Below are 21,723 nucleotides of genomic sequence, written 5' to 3'. Positions count from 1 at the left end.
TATTGACTTTTTATTTTCAATTATTTTCCCTTTATTAATTTTTAAAATTCACGAATTTTCATATCATGGACATTTTTATAATTGGTGAAATATGTTTTTGAATTTATGATTTTTTTTAATTTTCAAGAACATTCTCTAAAATTTGTGAACTTCTTTTTACATACGCGAACATTTTCATTAGATCGTGACCAATTTCAGATGACAAACAATTTTCAAACTTATAAAAAAGTTAATTCACAAACATTCTTTAGAAGTCTTGCGCATTTTGCGGTTTGACAAAAAAAATGAATTCACGAACATTTTCCTGTATTCACGAACATCTTTTTGAACTTGTGAATAATTTTCAAATTCACACACATTTGTAAATTCTGAAACATTTTATGCATTCGTTCAAGTTTTCAAATTTCTGAACAATTTTTAAATTTGTGAACGTTATTAAAAATCACAAAAACTTTTCAAATTCGTGAGTACAATTGAAATCGCAAACTTTCTGAATTCCTGACATTTTTTATATCATGGAAACTTCCTATATTTTCTTAGGTTTTTCAATTCGTGAATTTTTTTTCCTGCCTTGCAGTTTGCTCCAAAATACGGGAACCTTTTTTAATTTGTTTTCATTTTTTTAATACATCACATTTTCTGAATGCGCTGATATTTTTGGAATTTACGAATAATTTTTATTCACGAATTTTTTTTAGATTCATGGACATTAATCAAAATCATGAAATTTTTCTTAGTTTGCGAAGAGTTTTCAATATTGTGAACATTTTTTGTATTCCTAAACAATTTCAGATTTGTCAATATTTTTTGAAATTGTGATCATTTTTTAGATTCGTGAACATCCTTTTATTGACAAACAAATTCAAAGATCATGATCATTTTTTCATTCTTGAATATTTTCTGAATTTGTCAAGATAAATAATTGCATGAACCTTTTTATAATTTCTGAACATTTTTCAAATTCACAAGCTTTTTTAAAATCTATGGATATGTTTTGAATGCACTAATTGTTTCAAATCTATAAAATAGGAGCTATTTTTTAATGGAATATCTCATGGTTAATTTATTGCAAAACCAAGATAGGTACATCGTTTATTACAAGAGGCATGATAAAACGTGGGTGGATCACCATTTGAGCATAAAACAGAATTAGAGTCATAAGCATGCCTAGCTATAGAATGAGCCGCCTCATTTACATTCCTGGAGCAATGCTGGAAGAAAATCATCCCCGTCCTTTGAGCTATCAGAATGCACTCAGCCATAATAACTCTCACAAAGCATTCAGAACCATAATTGTAGCATAAGGGCAATCCTACGACTACACAGCTGAATGGTTTTCATGGAATCACACTCGGCGATGAGAGGAGAGCAACCCATTTGTTCACCTGGAGCAAGCCCCCTTCACCTAGGCAAGCCCCCTTTCTAAAGCCTCAGCCTCAACATTTGGCACACTCAAAATGTTGGAAAGCAGCTCAGTAGCACTAGCCACTAGGTTAAATCTTTAACACACATCAATCAACAGACTCAACCACCCTTACCACCAACCCAACCCATTGCCATGTGAGCCTGCAAGAGAACCAAACGTCAGATAACAGGTAAGGAGCACCAAAGGTCTTGTGCAGGGAACAAGGCTGCATGTTACGCAACGTACTATTCGACTGACACCCACCACTCATGAGACCTACAAAGCATATACAAACCCACCCTCATCGGGCCCAAGTCAAACATGAATCCACCTTATACTGACTGGACACCGTGGGTCTGGCAACGTCTTGTCCAATAGCCAGGCGGAGAAGAAGTTAACGAACCCACATTATGAGCAGTCGGGTAGACAAGTAAGCGCGGTCTGCGAGGCATTAGGCAAGCATGCATCATGGGCTACCGCTGTTATATATGGTAATAGCCTATCTACCCTATATCGCTATTGTGGTTGACGGTAGCCAAAAATGACAAATTGTGAAATAGTTTCCATATCATTTCATGCTAATATTGCTAGTAAAGATCAAAACAATGATTTTGGCCCACCAAGGAGGTCATGAGCTTAGCTTTGCCCAAAGAGAGATACGTGGTTCACGGTTTTGCTTCCACAAACCATGTGAGATGTGACCTACCCATGAATGAATTGTACTACATATATGTAGTTGTCTTCAGAGGAGATTGCTAGGTAGGTTGACACGATGACAACAGAGGTTTTTTTTCATCCTCTTATGGAATGATCCACTTCATTTTGTATCTCATGAGCACTTTCACATATAATTATATGACAAGTTTTTTTATCCTGGATTTAAATTAACGAACACAAAATGAAAATAAATAATATTCAAAGTTCAAAAATGCTAATTACAGCTTGGAAATATATTATCAAATGGCAACACTTTTTTCAAGGTCGAATGCTTCAAATATGTTTGACTCGGCTAAAAGCATGTGCAATCTTACAATCTAAGTACTAGAGTAAAAGCACAAATATAAATATATAATCAACTCTACATGGAAAACCTTTATACATGTGCATATAAAACACGTGCATGCATACACCATCTTCTTGATAAACACAATACACAATACAAGTTTTTGACAAGGTTGCAGCGAGCTTGCCAGTCATTCGGTTGAGGAGGGCATCGATTGGTCTGCCGATTCGGCAAGTACCTGAAGATATCGTGGAATTGGTGGCATATTAACCTCGATGAGGCCTTCCAAGATCTGTACGATTACCCCCATGGTCGGCCTAGAGCACTCATCTTCTTGGACACACCAACAAGCAACCATGCAAGCCCTCTCAAGCTCCTCCAAGTTGACATCACTTCTCAAGTTGGCATCCAACAATGCATGCACGTCACCATCCCGAATATTCTTTGCAACTAATATTGGAAAGAACTTGTCCGCGCATCTCTTCCCATGTTTGATATTTCTTTTTTGTGAGATGATCTCAAAGAGCATCATTCCATAGCTGAACACGTCAGCTTTCATTGTGATGGCGGTTCCGCTTATCCACTCGGGTGCCAAATAGCCGATGGTTCCTCGCATTGTTGTGATGACCCTGCTGAAATCCCGGCCTAGCAGCTTCGCTAGTCCAAAATCTGACACTTTTGGGGTAAACGAGGCATCCAACAATATGTTTTGCGGCTTGATGTCACAATGGATGATGCAATACTTGCACTTGTCGTGTAGGTAAGTTAACCCTTTGGCAATGCCAATGGCTATTTGGTATCTTGTGTTCCAAGGCAGAACGTCATTGCTACCAACCCTAAATAGGTATTGGTCCAATGCTCCATGTGGCATGTACTCGTAAACGAGCATTCGGTGCTCCCCCTCTGAGCAAAACCCGACCAACTGGATCAGGTTCACATGGTGAATAGTTCCAAGAGTGCTCATCTCTGCCCGAAACTGCTTCTCGCCTTGACGAACACCTTCAAGCTTCTTAACCGCCACACTTGTGCCATTTTGAAGGACTCCTTTGAACACTGAGCCGAAAGATCCCACACCTAGCTTATCTGAAAAGTTCTTTGTTATTAGTTGCAGATCTTTGTACCTAAAGGCTATCAGGTTCATGTCAATGTGATGTGAACCATTGATCCCTCTTCTCCTACGAAGAATACACAAAACAACCACAAAGGATACACCCAATGCAAGTGCAGAGACACTAATAACAACCCGTATAGTTCGCCCTCTCGAAGATTTGGCATGTGGTATCTCAGAAGCGGGAAGTCGAATGAATATACTATCCCCGGTGTTATCAAGATTTTCTTGGAGGTTCATCAGATTGGTGTACCACAAAGAGCAGGTGTTGTTGTATGAGTAAGCCAAGCAAGCACATTTGTTAAGACATGCTACCTCGCAATCACTTACACTTGCAGCTTGCACAATCTGTGACCCATCAGGCAACCTCACATTATTGATCACGTAGAATCTATCCTCCTCATATCTATGCATTGAAGGCATCGAGCCTCCACCATTGATATTGCACGGTAATGCAACATTCCTGGTGCACCCTCCAGCATAATTTCCTGAGCTCCATTCAATTGGGCTTTTTGCGCTGAAGCCCCTAAGGCAGCTACATAATGGGGCAATGTTTTCGGCGCACCAACTGAAAGCCCCGCACATGGAATAGACAGAGCACTTTGAAGTGGGCTCCACAAAGTATAGCATCCAGTCTTGCTTGTCCTCTAACCATACCATCCCCTTCTGTTGGCCAGATGGGTCGATCACGGTACGGAGGAAGAGGTTGTCATCCTTTACTGTGAGCAAGAAGTACTCCTCCTTGTCATTTTCAACATACTCATATGAGTATATCGAATTTGTCATCGTCATTACCGTCATCATTGGTATGCTGCTAAATGCGCCTGTCTGGGGGTTGAACTTCCCAGGGGTGTAATAAGGTCGGGAGTTGTTCCATGTGAGCAGGTATTGTGCCGGCACACGCGGGTCCATCATGACTGAGAAGAGGCCTGGAGACGGGTCCATATAGTTCCTCCATGAGATCTGGCGGTCGCTCACGCCTGTGAGCTTGTTCCGGCCGAACTTCATCCCAGGAAGCTGGGTGTCAGTTGACTGATTGAAGCTTTGCCATACAATATTGGAGGTGTTGGATGCATATGCTAGAACTAGATTACCGGTGTTGAGGAGCACAGCGACAATGCTGGTGTTGGAGGTTCCAATGCTGGTTGGGATGTTGCTGGACCAGACTATGGACCTAGACTTGTTGAGAAGAACAAGGTTTCCATCCATCCAGACAGTTAACTCCGATGAAGTCTGGTCGGAGATGGGCGCTTCCCTGTTAGCTATCCACACTGGGGTCACTTTTTGCACCTTATTATACCATATTGCAATATACCACTTGTCTTGGGGTCCACCACCTACAAGTTTTTTCACATGCATCATGGTTGAGAAAATAAAATTTAAATAAAATATATTAAAAATGATGAGATGGAATGTTATCAAACGTGGCTATTTTCTTATCCTGTAAATTTTAAGTAGAATGAGTTCATATTGGCTTCACAACTATTTCCCGAGTCCAGTTTCACCCTGACCTTATGCACTGTACCTCTTTACCTCAATCCACCATTCGACAAAAGGCCCACCATGGCAATGTGAGGTTGGAATTTAAATACCAAAAATTTACATAAGCCTAATATGGCCCACCAATGTGCATATAGCAGCTTCTCTACATATTTGATAAGAAAGTATCATGCGAATTTTAGTAGTTTTATGTTGACCTTCCATTTCATAAGTGCATATATATATTTCTCCAAAGTCAAACATGATTTTTTTTATATGTTTATACAATACAAACATATATACAGGGTACAGGGTTGGTCTTGACAAGTCGGTGTGGGGGCTAGTGCAAGTTGATAAACTGGGGCCTCTTCATAGAAACATTGTAGAAGCACTTGCTTATATTTCAGTGGCTAATAGCTTCAAGATTTTAATTCTACTCTCCCAATGCGTATTAGACAAAGATTCCGGATTGAATTTTGGAACATGGTAAGGAGAATTTTCGATATTTTTGTTTAACTTACAAATAACACATATTTGTTGCACATTACCAGAAATAATACATATATTCTAATTGACATCTTAGCACACATGGAACACAAACAGTACGTGAATTATAGCATAAAGTTGTAAACAGACTTGGAGGTTCATGGCTTGCTTCCCGGATGAAATCTAACCGAGTGGAGAGCAGGGAGAGAAACAAAATAAACCAAGAATTATATTGGTGGACAATTGCAAAGTAAGGTATTAGGAATCAACAAATTGTGATCTTCTCCTCCATTAATCTCATTGCCTCGCAAGAAAAGAAAAAAGTAACTACATGCTGCATTTAATTTCTCTCTAGAAAAATGTTTCCTATTTCTTCACGGGGATTTTACTTGGGATTGGCAACACATATATTTGTCTAGGGCACATCTAGAGGTGCATTAGTTATTGCACATCTATAGAGATACCCGCACGAATCTTTGAATCTTCATATAAAATCAATGACACAGGACTTACATGTGCAATACTTATGGCACATCTAGATGTGCTTTAACAAAACCACATTTAATTTCTCTCTAGAAAATAATGTTCCGTATTTTTACCAGCAAAAAACATCCATATTTTTAACTGTTAATTACTACTCCCTCCATCCCATAATGTAAGATGTTTTTTTGACACTAGTGTAGTGTCAAAAAACGTCTTACATTATGGGACGGAGAGAGTACTTTTTTTGAGGGAACTGTTAATTACTACTTGACCTAGAACTTTGATACAACGAAAAAACAGAAAACCAGAACAATATAACCAATATGAACGAAAAAAAAGACAATCCATTGACATAATTTTTAGTTAAGATAAGATGGGATGTGGATGAGTTCAGTTACCAGTAGGCTGGTAAAACCCTAGAGCGAACTTGCCACCCCGGGAGACCAACTTGTTTTGCCCAGAGAGCGGCTGCGCCGCTGTGATCACATCAGTACCTCCTGTGGGAGATCCTTGTAAAGAAAGAAGCAGTATGATTAACACGTAGGGCGCACCGGAATCAAGCGTGTGTGCCATGGATGCTAGCTTCCAATGGATGCCACGAGCCTCTCATTGTGCTTGTGGCCAAGCTCTATTTATGATGGATCGTGCTGCACTCCCGCGGCTCGATCAGAAGTCACAACACATGTTGTAGACTTTGCCGGTTCTAGACGTCCCGAGGCTCACGTCTAGCGCGATGTCGATGGAAGTTAGACCGCAACAAATCTAGGAGTACTACTCCAGACCGAGCGACGACGTACGTTGATGGGAGTAACGACCGGTCATGGCTCGGGCTAGGAAAAGCCGCTGGAGTCGTCGATATTAGTTACCATACCATTTCCGACGACTGACTTCATAGAATAGAAGAAATTTAAACACGGTGAAATTGAGACGCCGAGACTCACCGCACGGACGAAGAGCGGAAGGAAGTTTCCGTTCCCTTGACATTTGGGGCAAGTCCTGCTGAATAATATAGGATTCAGTCGGTCCTCGCTGGGGATAAATGGACTGCCTCTGGTTGCACCTGATTAATACGGTCAATCTTTTTTTTAACATAGTACATACACCCATGCCTATATACCCTTACTAATAAAGCAAGATGCGTTTTTCCGATTTCGTATGTCCGTTAGCAAACGAAAAACGATTTGTGCAGAATTTCGTATGTAGGCCACGCGCCCTATGGCCCAGTAAAGTCAGCCCATTTTTTCCAGCCAACACACCAAAAAAAGTCCTATTTTCCCACATGATGCGGCAAATAATTTCAGCTATGCATAGGGCGCCCAAGACTCGGTGGCCCATTTTTGTTTTCTTTTTAAAATTTTATTTTCTGTTTCTTTCTCTTTTAATTTCCTGTTTATTTTTTATTTTTTTCCATTGCAAGTCTATTTTAATTTTTTTTCTTAAATTCACAATTTTCACAAAATGTTTGCAATTCCACTTTTTATTCAAAATTTCGTAAAACATTTCGAATTACAAAAATGTGTTCCTATTCTAAAGTGTGTTTGGATTTTTTTTTGTCGTGCCAAACTTTGTTTAAAATTTTAAAACTATTCCCATTTAAAAAATGTTTGTATTTTTCAAAATTGTTCAAGGTATAAACAAATGCATTTTAAAAATGTTCCAAATTCGAAATATTCTTGTTTTAGCGATTTGTTTAAAAATTTAAAAGAAAATTTGCATTTAAGAAACACATTTTCCAAAAAAATCTGCATGTTTAAAACATGTTCCCATTTTAAAAAATTGTTCACAACTTCCAAAAATGACCTTATTTTTAAAAGAAGGTTCATGTTTTTAAGAAATGGATGTGAATTTCAGAAAATGTTCCGTTCAAAATTTTTATTCTTGCTTTGTCCAAAAATGTATGGAATTTTCAGAAAACTGTTCATAATTTGGAAATTGTTCACATTGCCAAGTATATTCGGTAGTACATGTTATGAATTCCAAAATTGTGTTCCTATTTAAAAAATGTTTGAAATTTTAAGTTTTTGTCATTCTAAATTTTTTCAGAATTTAAAAAAATTCCCATTTTCTGAAAAATGTTAGGGTATTTCCAAATTTTTCAAGATTTAAAAAAAGTTACAAATTTGATAAATATTCTTGTTTTAGTGATATGGTCAAAAATTGAGTATATTTTTTGCACTAGAAGACACATTTTCTAAATTTCTTCTATATGTTCAAAACATGCTCCCTTTTCCAAAAAAAATTCACAACTTAAGAAAAAACGTATTTTTATGAAGCATTCATGATTTTAAGAAATGTTTGTTAATTCAAAAAATGTTCTATTCAAATTTTTTGTTCATCCTTTTTACAATGTGTGGAATTAAGAAAAAGGTAGAAAATTGTTCACGTTGCCAAGTATATTTGGCATTTCATAGTTATCAGTTTTTGAAAAGTTCAAAAAAAGTTTTCAATCTGACGTTGCATTATATTCTTTAATATTCATGTTGACCATTGGTTAGTAGAACGTGTTTGTTTGAGTGGCTAGCAACATGTGGTCGGGTCTTTGAAGTCGTGAGTTCGATCACTCCCATACTGGGCCTGCTCCGCATCCGGCTCATCGAGCTAAGTCAGCTTCTTCAGAATAAGGGACACCATAAATTATTAATAGTGATAGCTTCCATGTGCCAATAAAAGATAATATGCGGGTTAATTATAATTGAAACAAATTATGAAAACGTGCCAATAAAAAAGAATATATTGGTTTGGCTCTAATTAAAGGGTGCCATGTTCAACAAGAGAATACAAACATGTGGGGATCTTGATCCATTCTTATATTGGGCTAGAGGCATGTAATTATATTATCCCGTTGCAACACACGGACATGTGTGCTAGTAAATGCTCATACACACATACATACATTCCTATGAGCATCTTAGAGAGACTGAGCCGGCACATCATCTTGATACTGACAAAGTCGGTGCAAACGTCTTAGTAGTCGACGGGAATGTCTGCTCCCACTGAAAATACATCGCCCAAAGGTCTGAAATAAATATAGGAAAATGATCAGTCAAGTCTAGGACTTCAACCCTGATGAGCCAGGGAAATCAATATCCTCCTAACCATCCAACCATAGATTGGCAATCTGACACCGGAATAAGACATCTTTATGTCGAAACTACTGGCCTCTTCACCTTTGAAATATTTTATGTGACATCTACATATACACTAACATCCTCACGTTTTCATTATAAGTTTATTTGAAAACTAAAGGTCCCCTTAAATATTATAAGCTTCATGTGGTACTTGGATAAGGAGTGGTATTAATCAAAGACAACCAGGTAGTTGACAAGCGGTTATTTTTTGGCAACAAGGAATTGATACGACACTTGTTCGTCTAGAGCCTTCTTGCAAGCCTCTTATGCTCATGTTGCTTTATTGCCACCCACAAATAGTACGGATATGTTTCAAAACTGGTTTAATGTGGTACATCCTAAGCTGAAGGCTCAAAATTATGTAGGATTTTGTGTTTTTATATTTTGGGCTACAAAGAAATATCTTGATGCCTCCTCCTCCTCCAAGGAAGAAAGTTAGGGTTCGTGCCTCTCGCCGGCGCCGGCGCAGGTCCGCCTCGTCTCCGATGGCTCTAGGGCCATGGAGGCATGGTGGATCCTAGTAAGGGCCGATGGGAGGGCTTCGTTTTTAGTCGTTTTTTTAATTTTGTTAAGGTTTATGTCCTATTCAGAAAGGTGAGACGGCGGTGGCTCTCTGAAGATGAAATAAAGGTCTCCTCGCCTAGCACCCGTTCCGGCGGTGCGTCTAACATCGTTGGTGGGCGTGTGGAGGTGTCTCTCCGGCAGATCTATCTTTGGTGGATTTGCTCGGATCTCGTCGTTGTTCGTCTACGTTCGTGTGTCTTTGGTTTGGATCCTTCCGATCTACGTTATTTTTCATCGGCGGCGGTTGCTGTTCTGGGGTGCTGGTCCTATGGGGCCTTAGCACGACGACTTCCCGACTGTCTACTACAACAAAGTTTGCCTGACTCCGGCGATGGAGGGGCGATGACGGCGGCGCGCCTTCGGCTCGCTTCGGTGCTTGTAGTCGTCGCTAGGTGGTCTACGGATCTGGATGTAAATTTTATTATTTCTAGTGTTCGTTGTACTACCATGATTGAAGATAAATAGATTGGAAGTTTTTCCCGCAAAAAAAAAGAAATATCTTGATGATATTATTTCTGTAAGGACTAAAGTTCCAAAAAAATCACAAGTAATTTTCAAGGCTATTAATTGGGTCCATAGGTAGTCCTTTCTGTGTCGAGGAGGACCCGTACCAGATAGAAGATGGTTCAAATGATTTCAGTGGCTGCTTAAAAATAGGATAATTAACGGACGAGGTTTCATTTTTCCTCTTACTTTTGAGTTTCTTCATTCGGATTTATTAGCTTCATCGTATTTTGGGTCAAACTTTGACCATCTATGTAACTAACAAAGTGTGATGTATATGCTACAAAACACATACTATTGCATTTGTATTTGAAAGGTGATTCCCACGGTATAATTTTATGCCATATAATTTATTTTTTTATAGTTTAATTTGACCCAAAATAAAAAGGGGGCTAAGAGCATCTCCAAGTGATCCATTTTCCCAATAAAAAACAAGTATTGGGGGAGTTGGTTTAAAACGTGCTTCAGTAAAGAGCCAACAACCCCCTTCTCCCTCACATAGATGAGGGGGCGACGGGGAGTGCGGCCGCCGGGATCCCGGCGGGGTCGCGGCCTGCTCCCTCCGGTGAGCGGCGGCGGTGGGGGGCCGGTTTTGGGCCCTTGCCGACGCCGACAAGGACGAGGGGGATGAGGACACGGATGCGGCGCCGTCATCGCCGCCTACTCTGACGCCCTCTGATCTGTTGTGTGAGTTCTTGGGTGCAGGTTATGACGAAGATGAGGTCGCTTCCACCATCGAAAAGGTTTTGCCCCTCGAGGATCCGGCTAGGGTCGGGCTTCATGCGGGAGAAACCAAGGAGATGCTGCGCTGGGTGATTCACCGGAGAACAGCGGCGATGGCGATCCGGCCGTGGAAGGGCCCCTTGCCTAAGGTACGTCTACCGAATTTAACCGTTTTCGATCTGATTCGGCTAGATTCTTGGACTACTGTGAAGAGGCGAAAGAGCGCTCGCCGAGCAGTGCCTCGATCGGCGCCGGAGATGACCGCAGCTGCGCCGCCGGCGTTCATGGCGATCCAGATCGGGGCGGCTCGCCAGGAGCATTTGAATTCGCTCTTGGGCCGAGACGCGTTGTATTGTGGTGTTGGGCCGGTGGGTTTGAGTGGGCTAGGGTCCGCTGGGTATGAGGCCCAGCAGGAACCGGTTTCGCTCGTATCCCAGGGCATCGAGGCATGCACGTCCAGATCGTTGTCGCTGGTTCCTGCGTCGTGCCCTAGGGCTCTCGTTAGACGAACGCTGAGACGACGTTCTACGGGGAGTGGCCGGGCGCGCCGCATCTTGCCGCTAGGGGCCATGGCGGGTCCTGGAGGTGCTCCGCCGCCGGGTGGGGCTGGCCGCACTGGAGGGGCGCCTCCGCCAGGCCCGGGCAGCGGCAGGGGCCTTGCGCCACCGCCGGCAGCCGATGTTGGTCGTGGAGCAGTGACTATGGCGGGCCGAGGAGCTGCTGGTGGAGCGCCTAATGCTGCGGCGGGTCGCGGCGCTGGCGGTCTGCCCGTTGCCCGGCCGCCGACGGCATCTCCGGTGGTCGTTCCCTCGGCCGGACGTGGAGGGCCGGTCCTCGGTTCTTGCCCGGTGGCGCCCGGCGTGGCCAGTGTGGTTGCTGTGGGTCGCGGTGCAGCGCCGCCTAGGCCTCCCGCGCCGACGATGGGCTTGCAACCGCGGTCGGCTCCGCCGCCGCATTACGTTGCTCGGCAACCTCAGAATCGGGTTGTGCCGGTGGGGTCACAGGCGCCGCCGCCGCAGAGCAGTGCCGTTGGTGGTGCCTCAGCTACGCCCAGGGGTCAATGGGGGGATGACGGTTATAATACCTATGGAGCTGGGCAGCACCGGGGTTCCTCGTCCACGGGTGGAGGTCGTGGATTTGCTTGGCAGAGCGACGGATCAGCGGAGAGGCCGTTCTTGGGTCCTACCGGTGGTTTTGTCAAGGGGGCATCTGGCCCAGGTCATCGGCAGCGGGGTGGTTTCCGCGGCCATCGTGGCGGTCATCGTGGTCGTGGTGGTCGGTACCGCCCACGACAACCTCCTCCCGCCGTGGTTGTCGAGCAGACGACCGCTGGCGGGAGTACCGAGGAGCCGGTGTTGACCGGTCAGGCTATGGAGGTTGTGACGGCTCTCACTAGTGTTCAGGTTCCAGAGGATGAGACTATGGGTGATGTGTCCGTGGAGATGCCGGACAGGGCTGATGTTGATAGGGCATCCAAGTGGGCGCGCAAGAAGGAGAAAATGCTATGCTATCGATGTGGTGACAAAGGTCATTTTATTGTTGAGTGCATAGTTGTGTTATGTGACACTTGTGGTAAGCCATCTCATGATTCGGGGGATTGCCCACTTCTGCAAGATCAGGCATCATCTTTCATGATGTACGGAGTGTATTGTGCGGAACTCACGTTCTTTGAATCTCCTAATGAGAGGGAGGTTCCTGATGAGGCCTAGAGTATGACTACTGGGATTGTTAAGGTGACCAGAGGAGAGGTCTCCGAGACTCAGATTGTGCAGAGGCTCCGGGAGTTGGCCCCTGGGGACTTTCAGTAGGAGCTTGTCAGTCTCGCGGATAAGATGTTTTGCGTTGAGTTTTCTTCGATGGAGGATCTGCAGAGGCTCCTCAGTTTTGGGATGTGCAAAGTGTCGGGCACCGATTGCATCCTTGAGTTTCATGAGTGGAAACAGGTGGAGCCTCAGGGCAAGCCACTTACTCAGGCGTGGTTGCATTTTTCCGGGGCCCCTTCCAAGCCGATGTAGGATGCTAGGGTTGTGGCTAGCTTGGGAATCACGGTGGGGAAGCCTGAGCGTGTGGATATGGCTTTCACCAGAGCTCACGGGATTGCTCGTATATTAGTTAGTATTTCGGATATTGAGTATGTGCCTGAGGTCGTCAAGTGGACTTATCGTGGAAAGGTTTTTGACCTGCTGATTGAGTTTGAGGACGAGACCCTGTTGGCCGAGGGGGCTAACGGGGCTGACGTCAATATGCACGAGGGTGATGACAGCGCGGGAGCAAAGGAGACTTCGGTCGATGATACGGGACGACAGTTGTCCAAGGGACCGGGGTCCGAGTCTACGACGACCGAGGATGGGGCGGTTCCACCATCATCGGTGCCTAGGACGACTCTGAGATTTGGGGCTTTCGAGCCTGCGGCTGCACCACCGAGGTTGTGGAGTGATCGGGTGGATTCGGATGAGGCTATAGAGCTCGCGCTACCTGCTTTGGTTTTTGAGGATGTTGTGAGTCCCGCTCATTGGGCTTCGACGATCTCGGTCAGGGGAGAGGATGAGGTGCGTGGGCACGTGGCCTCTTCCTTGGTTCTCTCTTCTTCTACCGAGGTGCAAGTGATGGAGGGGGTGGTTCAGCTTTCTGTTGGGGACTTGGGACAGGTGGCCCCCGTGTCCTCCCTTCCGTCAGTGCTGGACGAGGCCTCGGCGGTGGCGGTCTTACCTTTGGGAGGGATCCCGATGCAGGTGGGCCCGGATCCCCCTTCTCCCGCCGTTTGGTCCGCTTTGGAGGTTGCGGTATCGCCTTCGAGAGGGGGCTCGGGGCAGGAGGCCTCGGGGCCTTACTCTCTTGGGGCGCCTATGGTGGCCGCCCCTCCGGCGCTGGGGGGGGGGGGAGTTCGGGCAGGTGGCCCAGGCACTTCCTTCCCCCGGTGCGCTGCCGTCTCCGCCCTGTGGGGCGCGTCCGACTTCTCCGGCGTTGGCGAGGGCCTCACCGGGTCCTGGCATTAACGCCAGGTCGTCCGCGGAGGCTGACCAGCTTCGTGTTCGGGGTGCGGCAGGAGGCCACACCCTGAGCAGGATTTCTCGTGAGGAGGTCATTGCATTTGGAGGGATTCCGGATCCGATTTCTGAGGGACGACGGTTGAGCTGCCGTCTCCAGAATCATCCGGAGGTGGACGACATTCAGCAGCGGTGCGCTATGAGGGCGGCCAAGCTTCATGACGTTGAGGTCACTACTGGTATGTCGGTCAATACATCTCATTCCATTTTGCATTTTTCTACCGATGAGATTGTCGATAATGCAAATCAGTTAGGAGTTTCACTAGGTAGTAATGCTACTGAAATTTCAAATTCTGCTAATGACCTTCTGGATTTAGAGGCTAAGCGGGCTTTAGAGATGATTTGTAACTTAGCAGCGGTTAAGCCCATGGGTGATTCAGAGTTTGATGCGTTGGGGGTCAGAGTGCTTGATAATTTTTGTGCGGATCTTATTCCTCCCATGCCTGAGTCGGAGGAGGAGGATGAGACATCTGTGATTGATGTCGCGAGACCTGCTGAGACTGGTTGTGAGGACCAGTTGCAGAGTCAGAATACCACCAAACGCAAGTAGAAGCGGAAGGTTTATCTGGTGTCTGCAGTGCGTAGGAGTGCTAGGATCTGTACGGCAAAAAAATTCCATGATGAAGTATGAAAGGAATCTTTTGGAATAGCAGAGGTCTGAAAGACTTGGCTAAAAGAAGGTTTCTGGCGGAGGCGTCTCTTGAGCATAGATTAGATTTTATCGCTTTATCGGAAACTGGTAGAGATAATTTTGCGCCACAATTTCTAACTACCTTGTCGGGAGGAATTGATTTTGACTGGCATTGTTTGCCACCGAGAGGAAGATCGGGTGGGATCTTATTCGGAGTTCGATGCGATTCGCTCGAGGTTCGAAGTGTGGTTATGGGAGATTTTGCAGTCAAGTTTCGGGTGCGGTCAAAGGCCGATGGGTTCAACTGGGCTTTGGTGGCGGTATATGGGGCCGCACAACCTGAACATAAGCCTGAGTTCTTGGATGATCTGGTTAGGATTTGTGGCTCTGAGCAGCTACCTATCCTGGTGGGGGTGATTTTAACATCATTAGAAGGCGTGAGGAGAAGAACAATGACAACTTTGACGACAGATGGTCTTTCACGTTTAATACTATCATTGAAAGCTTGGATCTGAGAGAGATTGAGCTTTCAGGAAGAAAATTCACTTGGGATAACGTGATGCCAACTCCGATGTTTGAAAAGTTGGATCGCGTGTTGGCTAGCGTTGAATGGGAACAGAAGTTTCCCTTTGTAACTGTTTAGGCTCTTTCCCGTGGAATTTCTGACCACACGCCGTTATTTGTTGACTCTGGTGAGGCCACCCACGTGGGAAATAAAAATGCGTTCTCTTTCGAGCTTGCTTGGTTTGAGCGAGACGGCTTCTTTGATCTCGTAGCCAGGGAGTGGGCTAAAGACTCCGGAGGTAAGAATGCGCTTGAGCGCTAGCAGAATAAGATCAGGCATTTGAGAAGTTTTCTGCGTGGATGGGCTAAGCATCTTAGTGGGATCTATAAGGTCGAAAAGGAAAGGCTCCTTAACCTTATTCAGTCCTTAGATGTAAAAGCAGAAACCACTGTTCTGCCACCCTCGGAGCTTCATGCCAAGCTTGACGCGGAGATGAGGCTGAAAGAGCTTCTTCGAGAGGAGGAATTGAAGTGGGCGTTGCGGGCCAAGGTCCGGCGAGTAGTTCAGGGGGACGCGAACACTCAATTCTTTCACATGATCGCTAATGGTAAACACAGAAAGAAGAGGATCTTCCAGCTTGAGCAAGATGAAGGAACGATTTTAGGACAGGAAAACCTAAAACTATACATTACCGAGTATTACAAGCAGCTGTTTGGACCCCCAGAGGATAACTATGTGTCTCTGGATGAGTCTAGGATTGAGGATGTTCCTCAACTTACAAAAGTGGAGAACGATATTTTGGCGGCCCCTTTCACTGAGAAAGAAGTCTTCGAGGCTATATCACAAATGAAAAATAATAAGGCTCCCGGCCCAGATGGTTTTCCGGCTGAGTTCTATAAGAAGTGCTGGCACATCATTAAGGGGGATTTGTTGCCCTTGTTCAATGATCTCTTCTTTGGGCAGCTTCAGCTTTTCCATTTGAATTTTGGAACAATAACCCTTCTTCCTAAGAAAATAGAGGCTGTGAGAATTGAGCAATTCAGGCCAATCTGTCTTCTCAATGTTAGTTTCAAAATTTTCACCAAGGTCGGGACTAATAGGCTCACACAGATCGCGCATGCTGTGATGCAGCCTACCCAAACTGCTTTCATGCCGGACAGGAACATTCTCGAAGGGGTTGTGGTCCTTCATGAAAAGCTCCATGAGATCCAGACGAAAAAGCTAGACGGAGTTGTTTTCAAGGTGGATTTCGAGAAAGCATACGACAAAGTCAAATGGTCTTTCCTTCAGCACGCCTTACGCATGAAGGGTTTTGACGAAGCTTGGCGACGCCAGGTTGAATCCTTTACGCAAAAAGGGAGTGTTGGAATTAAAGTGAATGATGACATTGGTCATTATTTCCAGACACACAAGGGCCTGAGACAAGGTGATCCAATGTCTCCTATTCTGTTCAACATCATGGTTGACATGTTGGCAATTCTGATAGGACAGCCAAGGAGGCTGGTCAGGTGGGTGGATTGGTGCCTCATTTGGTTGGTGGAGGGGTGTCCATCCTGCAGTACGCTGATGATAAAATCATCTTTATGGAGCATGACTTGGCGAAAGCGAGAAATATGAAGCTGGTGTCATGCTTATTTGAACAATTGACCGGGCTGCAGATCAATTTTCATAAAAGCGAGTTGTTCTGCTTTGGTAGAGCCAATGAGGAACAGGAGGCTTATAGGCAATTGTTTGGATGCGAATTGGGGGCGTTACCTTTCACTTACTTATGTATACCCATTCACCATTGTAAGCTGACGAGCAGAGAATGGAAGAGCATCGAAGACCGGTTTGAGAAGAAAATGAGTTGCTGGAAGGGCAAACTCATGTCTTATGGAGGCCGACTAATACTTATTAATTCGGTGCTCATGAGTATGCCTATGCTTCTCTTATCTTTTTTCGAAGTCCCAGTTGGTGTTAGGAAAAGACTGGACTTCTATCGATCACGGTTCTTCTAGCAAAGTGATGAAACAAAGAGAAAATACCGACTAGCCAAATGGGATATCATTTGTCGACCAAAGGACCAGGGGGGCCTTGGTATTGAGAATCTTGAAGTCAAGAACATATGTCTTCTCAGCAAGTGGTTGTATAAGCTTCCAGTTCAAACTGAGGCCACATGGGCGCAGATTCTTCGAAGTAAGTATCTGCAGTCCAAGACGTTGTCCCAGGTGACAGCGAGACCCACAGACTCGCCGTTTTGGAAGGGGCTTATGAGAGTTAAAGCTGCCTTCTTTAATAGAACTAAGTTTATAGTCGGTAATGGCAACACCACTTGCTTCTAGGAGGATACTTGGCTTGGTGAAACGCCATTGGCGCTTCAATATCCGTCCCTGTATCGTATTACTCAACGACGTGATGCTCTAGTTTCCACGATTTTGCAGTCCATTCCCCTTAATATTCAGTTCAGGAGGGCGCTTGTGGGCGACCGGTGGGAAGCATGGCTTCACTTGGTGAGTAGACTGATGGAGATTTAGCTATCTCACCAACCTGATAAGTTGTGTTGGAAGCTTACTAGGTCTGATGAGTTCTCTGTCAAGTCGATGTATATCGATGTCATTAACTCAAGTGTTATACCTAGTTCCAAAGAGGTTTGGAAAGTCAAAGTTCCTTTGAAAATTAAAGTGTTTATGTGGTTCGTGCATAAACAAGTCATTCTAACAAAGGATAATTTGATTAAGCGCAACTGGATAGGATCTACTAGGTGTAGTTTTTGTGATTGGGACGAAACCATCAAGCACCTCTTCTTTGACTGCCCTTTGGCAAAGGTTTTGTGGCACACGGTGCATATTGCCTTTAACATTACTCCTCCGAATTCGGTCAGTTCGTTATTTGGAACGTGGCTTCTTGAGATAGAGTCCGAAACAGCCAGACACATTCGTGTAGGAGTATGTGCTTTGTTGTGGGCAATTTGGAATTGCAGAAATGATTTGACCTTTAACAGAAAAACGAATATTCATTTTTTGCAGGTTTTATTCCGAGTTACTGCGCTGATCCGTATGTGGTCCTTACTCACTCCGATGGAGGCCAGGGAGCGTTTGGTTACTGGATCTGTCCGGTGGGAGATGGTAGCGCGGGATATCTTCAACCGATTTGGATGACGGTCATGTAATAGGATAGGCAATTAGTTTACCTATCTTTGTTTTGCCAGCCGATTGTGGATTTTGGGCCTTGTGTTTCTGACGCTTGAGGCTCTTTATGAGCTCGCCGTTATTTTGCTTTCAGACGTGACGACCTTGCTGAACAACTTTTATTTATTTATCTTTGTGGCCGTATGCATCGTTCTGATGCAGAGGCCGGGGAGACCCCCCGTTTCGAGAAAAAGAAAAAAACAAACCTCATTTCTCTAATAAATTATTGGGAGCTCCTAGTAAATTATCCCTATTTTCCTAACATCTAGGGAAATTTGGCCTCTCCCAATCCCAATCCCAATAATTGCCACATCAACTCGTCGCCTTCAATGGCCACCAAGCCATTGCGCCAATGTCGAACGCCGCCCGCCGCCAGTGCCATCGTCGCTATCGTGTGTTGTGCCACCTTCAGAGAGAGAGAGAGAGATCATTGATGAGTGGGTCTATAGGTCAGGTTGGGTAGGGGGAAGAATTATTGGCAATATGAGAGAGCATCACATCTCCAACCCAGTAAAATTATTGAAAGAGCCTTGATAACCACTTGCTAGGAGAGTTTTCTTAACCCTTGGAAGATGCTCCTGCTCTTTAGCTTGCTCACTGTCACGGGGCACCTTTTTTCCCATCACATTGTGAGCACTGTTGGATTGTGTGAACTCTAGAATTAGTTATTAAAGGATTATGCCCATGTAGATGTCGGAGTGTTAACCTCTTTTAGAAAAGGAAAAAAACTACACGGATGACGGTGAATCCGCTAGAGCACTGCAGAGTGGTTTCTAACGGTTGAGTACCTACCGGTGAAGCATCCACCCTGCATCCACCCTACATCTTGAAGAAGGGCCTGGAGCTGGCGTCGGGGTTCAACCTATCGGACCATTTCACTTTGGCCCGACAGGTTCTACATCTACGGTCGGTGTAGCAGTAGTTTGCATAATAAGATGCGAAACTTGTTATTTCGAAAATGCGAAGTGGTTATTTTTAACTCAAATTTATGAAATTGGTGAAATTATATTTTAGTTGCGTGAAATATGCAACTTCACAAATATCAAATTCCAATTTCAGTGAAACTGAAATATAACGGAAATTGAAAAAATTTAGAAGTTCAAACTAGTCAAATTATATCTAGATGCACCTGCTGCGTACCCCCTCCGTTAGAATTCCAACTTTCTCTAGTGCACCAAGACCAGAAGAAAAAAAAGAACACAAAGAAACCTCCGTGAACAGATGATACATGCAACTTTTTCCAACCAACATGCATGTCCAGTCTACACGGCATTGCAGCAGTCTACACGTACATGAATGGAAATGTCCATGGAGAAAGCTCGCCCAGAACACTATAAATGTCGCAGCCCTAGCATGTAATCTGAGACGTACAAGTACAACGGTCGACATGGAAATGTTTACTGTTTTACCGTTGATCTCGCTCGGTGTAGCAGTAGTTTGCATAATACGAGCAATGGTCATGGTAATCACGTCGGCCAGAACAACAGCCGGCGAGGCGCCTCTCCCACCAGGCCCGTCCAAGCTCCCGCTGATCGGCAGCATTCACCACCTGGCCACCGGCGAGCTTCCACACCACGCCATCACTCGCCTCGGCCGCGAGCACGGCCCGGTGATGCACCTGCAGATGGGGCAGGTCGGCCTCGTCGTCGTCTCGTCCCGCGAGGTGGCCAGGGAGGTCATGAAGGTGCAGGACGCAAACTTCGCCCACCGCCCGGAGCTAGCGGGGCCCAAAGCTCTGCTGTACGGCTGCGCCGACATCGCCTTCTCCTCCGGCGGCCCCTCCTGGCGCCGGCTGCGCAAAGTGTGCGTCGTCAAGCTCCTGTGCGCGAACCGGGTCAGGTCTTTCGCTCCCATACGGAGGGAGGAGACACGTCGTCTCCTGGAGAGCATCGCCGGCCACCCTCCGGGCAAGGCCATTGACCTCCGGGCCATGGTGGAGGCCTTCAGCAGCGCCATCGTGAGCAGGACGGCATTGAGCGAGACGTTCGAGCACAGGGGCTCCATCTTAAAGAAGGGCCTGGAGCTGGCGTCGGGGTTCAACCTGTCGGACCATTTCCCGTCGTTGAGCTTCCTCAACGTTCTGATGAGGCACCGGCTGCGACGGGTGCACCGTCAGGTCGACAAGCTGCTCGAAGACATCATTGCAGAGCGCATGCGGCTTCGGCAGAAGAAGATGAAGGAGAAGGACACAGCAGAGGACATGCTAGATGTGCTTCTCGATGCCATGGAGCATCCAGACACGGATGTGCCCATTACACACGACAACATCAAAGCTGTCATAATGGTATGGTGTCTATATCCAAATCACTATGACGTACTCCCTTCGTGTCATAATATAAGAGTGTTTTTGGCACTAGTGTATAGTATTAAAAACACCCTTATATTATATTATGTGACAAAAAGAGTAGAAAGGAATTATTAACCGTTGATTAACTCTGCACATAACTAACTATTGGATTGAAATGAACACGCTACAGGATATGTTTGCCGGGGGCACAGAGACATCATCGTTAACGATAGAGTGGGCGCTGGCAGAGCTGATGAAGAACCCCAAGGAGATGGCCAAAGTGCAGGACGAGGTGAGGACAAAAATGGAAGCAGTGACAAGCTGGTGCGACATCAGACATCTCAGCTACCTCCGGCTTGTCGTCAAGGAGACGATGCGGCTGCACATGCCGGCACCTCTTCTAGTCCCCAGGGTCTGCAAGGAGCAGTGCCGTGTCGGTGGCTACATGATCCCGGCCGGCAGTAGGGTGGTCATCAACGCATGGGCCATGGGCAGGGACCAGAGGTACTGGGAGGACGCTGAGGCGTTCCGTCCCGGGAGATTCCTTGGCACAAGCGTCGACTTCAAGGGGGGCGACTTTGAGTTCCTGCCGTTCGGTGCCGGCCGGAGAATGTGCCCAGGGATAGAGTTTGGGCTCGCCGGCGTCGAGCTTTGCTTGGCTCAACTCCTTTTCTATTTCGACTGGACGCTTCCCGGTGGCATCGCGCCGGAAGACCTCGACATGAGCGAGACATCGGTCGGTGCTCTATCGGTAGTCCGGAAGGAGCCACTTCGGTTGATCCCCAGCATACACGCTCCACTTCATCTCAACTATTGACCCTTTGGGGTTTCATTGTTGGCAGGGTGCATCAGGGCTCTTTATGGAGTTGCAGAGGTTGTGCCTTCTTTACTGTTGTAATACCTTTTTTTCTTAATAAATATACATGTAGCTCTATTGCATGTTTAAATAAAGTCACACGACTACAAAATAAAAGTAGATATGTTCAATGAAGAAATAGAAAATAAATTGATGCACATAGTTGTGATGTCCCTCACGTCATATCTATGAACACATTGACAGTCCAACGGCAACATTTGTGAGCCGGTACGGTACTGGACCTTAGATTTTATCTTCGTATTTTTGTTAAATAAGATGGTTGTATGCATCACTCTGATGCAGACGCCAGGGCTATCCTCTTTTTCGAAAAAAAAAGATGAATAGCG

The 21,723-nt window shown here is 45.3% G+C and overlaps 2 protein-coding genes and 1 pseudogene across 2 annotated transcripts; 2 read left to right on the top strand and 1 right to left on the bottom strand.

Annotated features, from left to right (window-relative positions):
• Positions 1-2,352: 2,352 nt before the first annotated feature.
• Positions 2,353-6,585, bottom strand: LOC125529130 (G-type lectin S-receptor-like serine/threonine-protein kinase At2g19130). Its single transcript, XM_048693532.2, has 2 exons — positions 6,363-6,585; positions 2,353-4,853 (listed from the first exon to the last, which is right to left on the bottom strand). Exons 1-2 carry the CDS (start codon positions 6,535-6,537, stop codon positions 2,599-2,601), a joined length of 2,430 nt encoding a protein of 809 aa, XP_048549489.2. The 5' UTR covers positions 6,538-6,585; the 3' UTR covers positions 2,353-2,598.
• Positions 6,586-10,727: 4,142 nt separating this feature from the next.
• On the top strand, positions 10,728-14,561 carry LOC147972007 (uncharacterized; annotated as a pseudogene).
• Positions 14,562-19,601: 5,040 nt separating this feature from the next.
• LOC147972006 (desmethyl-deoxy-podophyllotoxin synthase-like) lies at positions 19,602-21,452 on the top strand. The gene is made up of 2 exons (XM_087522906.1): positions 19,602-20,517; positions 20,711-21,452. The coding sequence occupies exons 1-2, from the start codon at positions 19,621-19,623 to the stop codon at positions 21,335-21,337; spliced, it is 1,524 nt and encodes a 507-aa protein (XP_087379032.1). The 5' UTR covers positions 19,602-19,620; the 3' UTR covers positions 21,338-21,452.
• The last annotated feature ends 271 nt before the right edge of the window (positions 21,453-21,723 follow it).

This window comes from Triticum urartu, chromosome 5A, assembly GCF_056163025.1.
Source record: "Triticum urartu cultivar PI428250 chromosome 5A, HENAU_Tu73, whole genome shotgun sequence".
In the NCBI taxonomy this organism is placed as follows: Eukaryota; Viridiplantae; Streptophyta; class Magnoliopsida; order Poales; family Poaceae; genus Triticum; species Triticum urartu.
The sequence above is the reverse complement of the archived record's forward strand: the minus strand, read 5'-3'. Positions and strand labels throughout refer to the sequence as shown.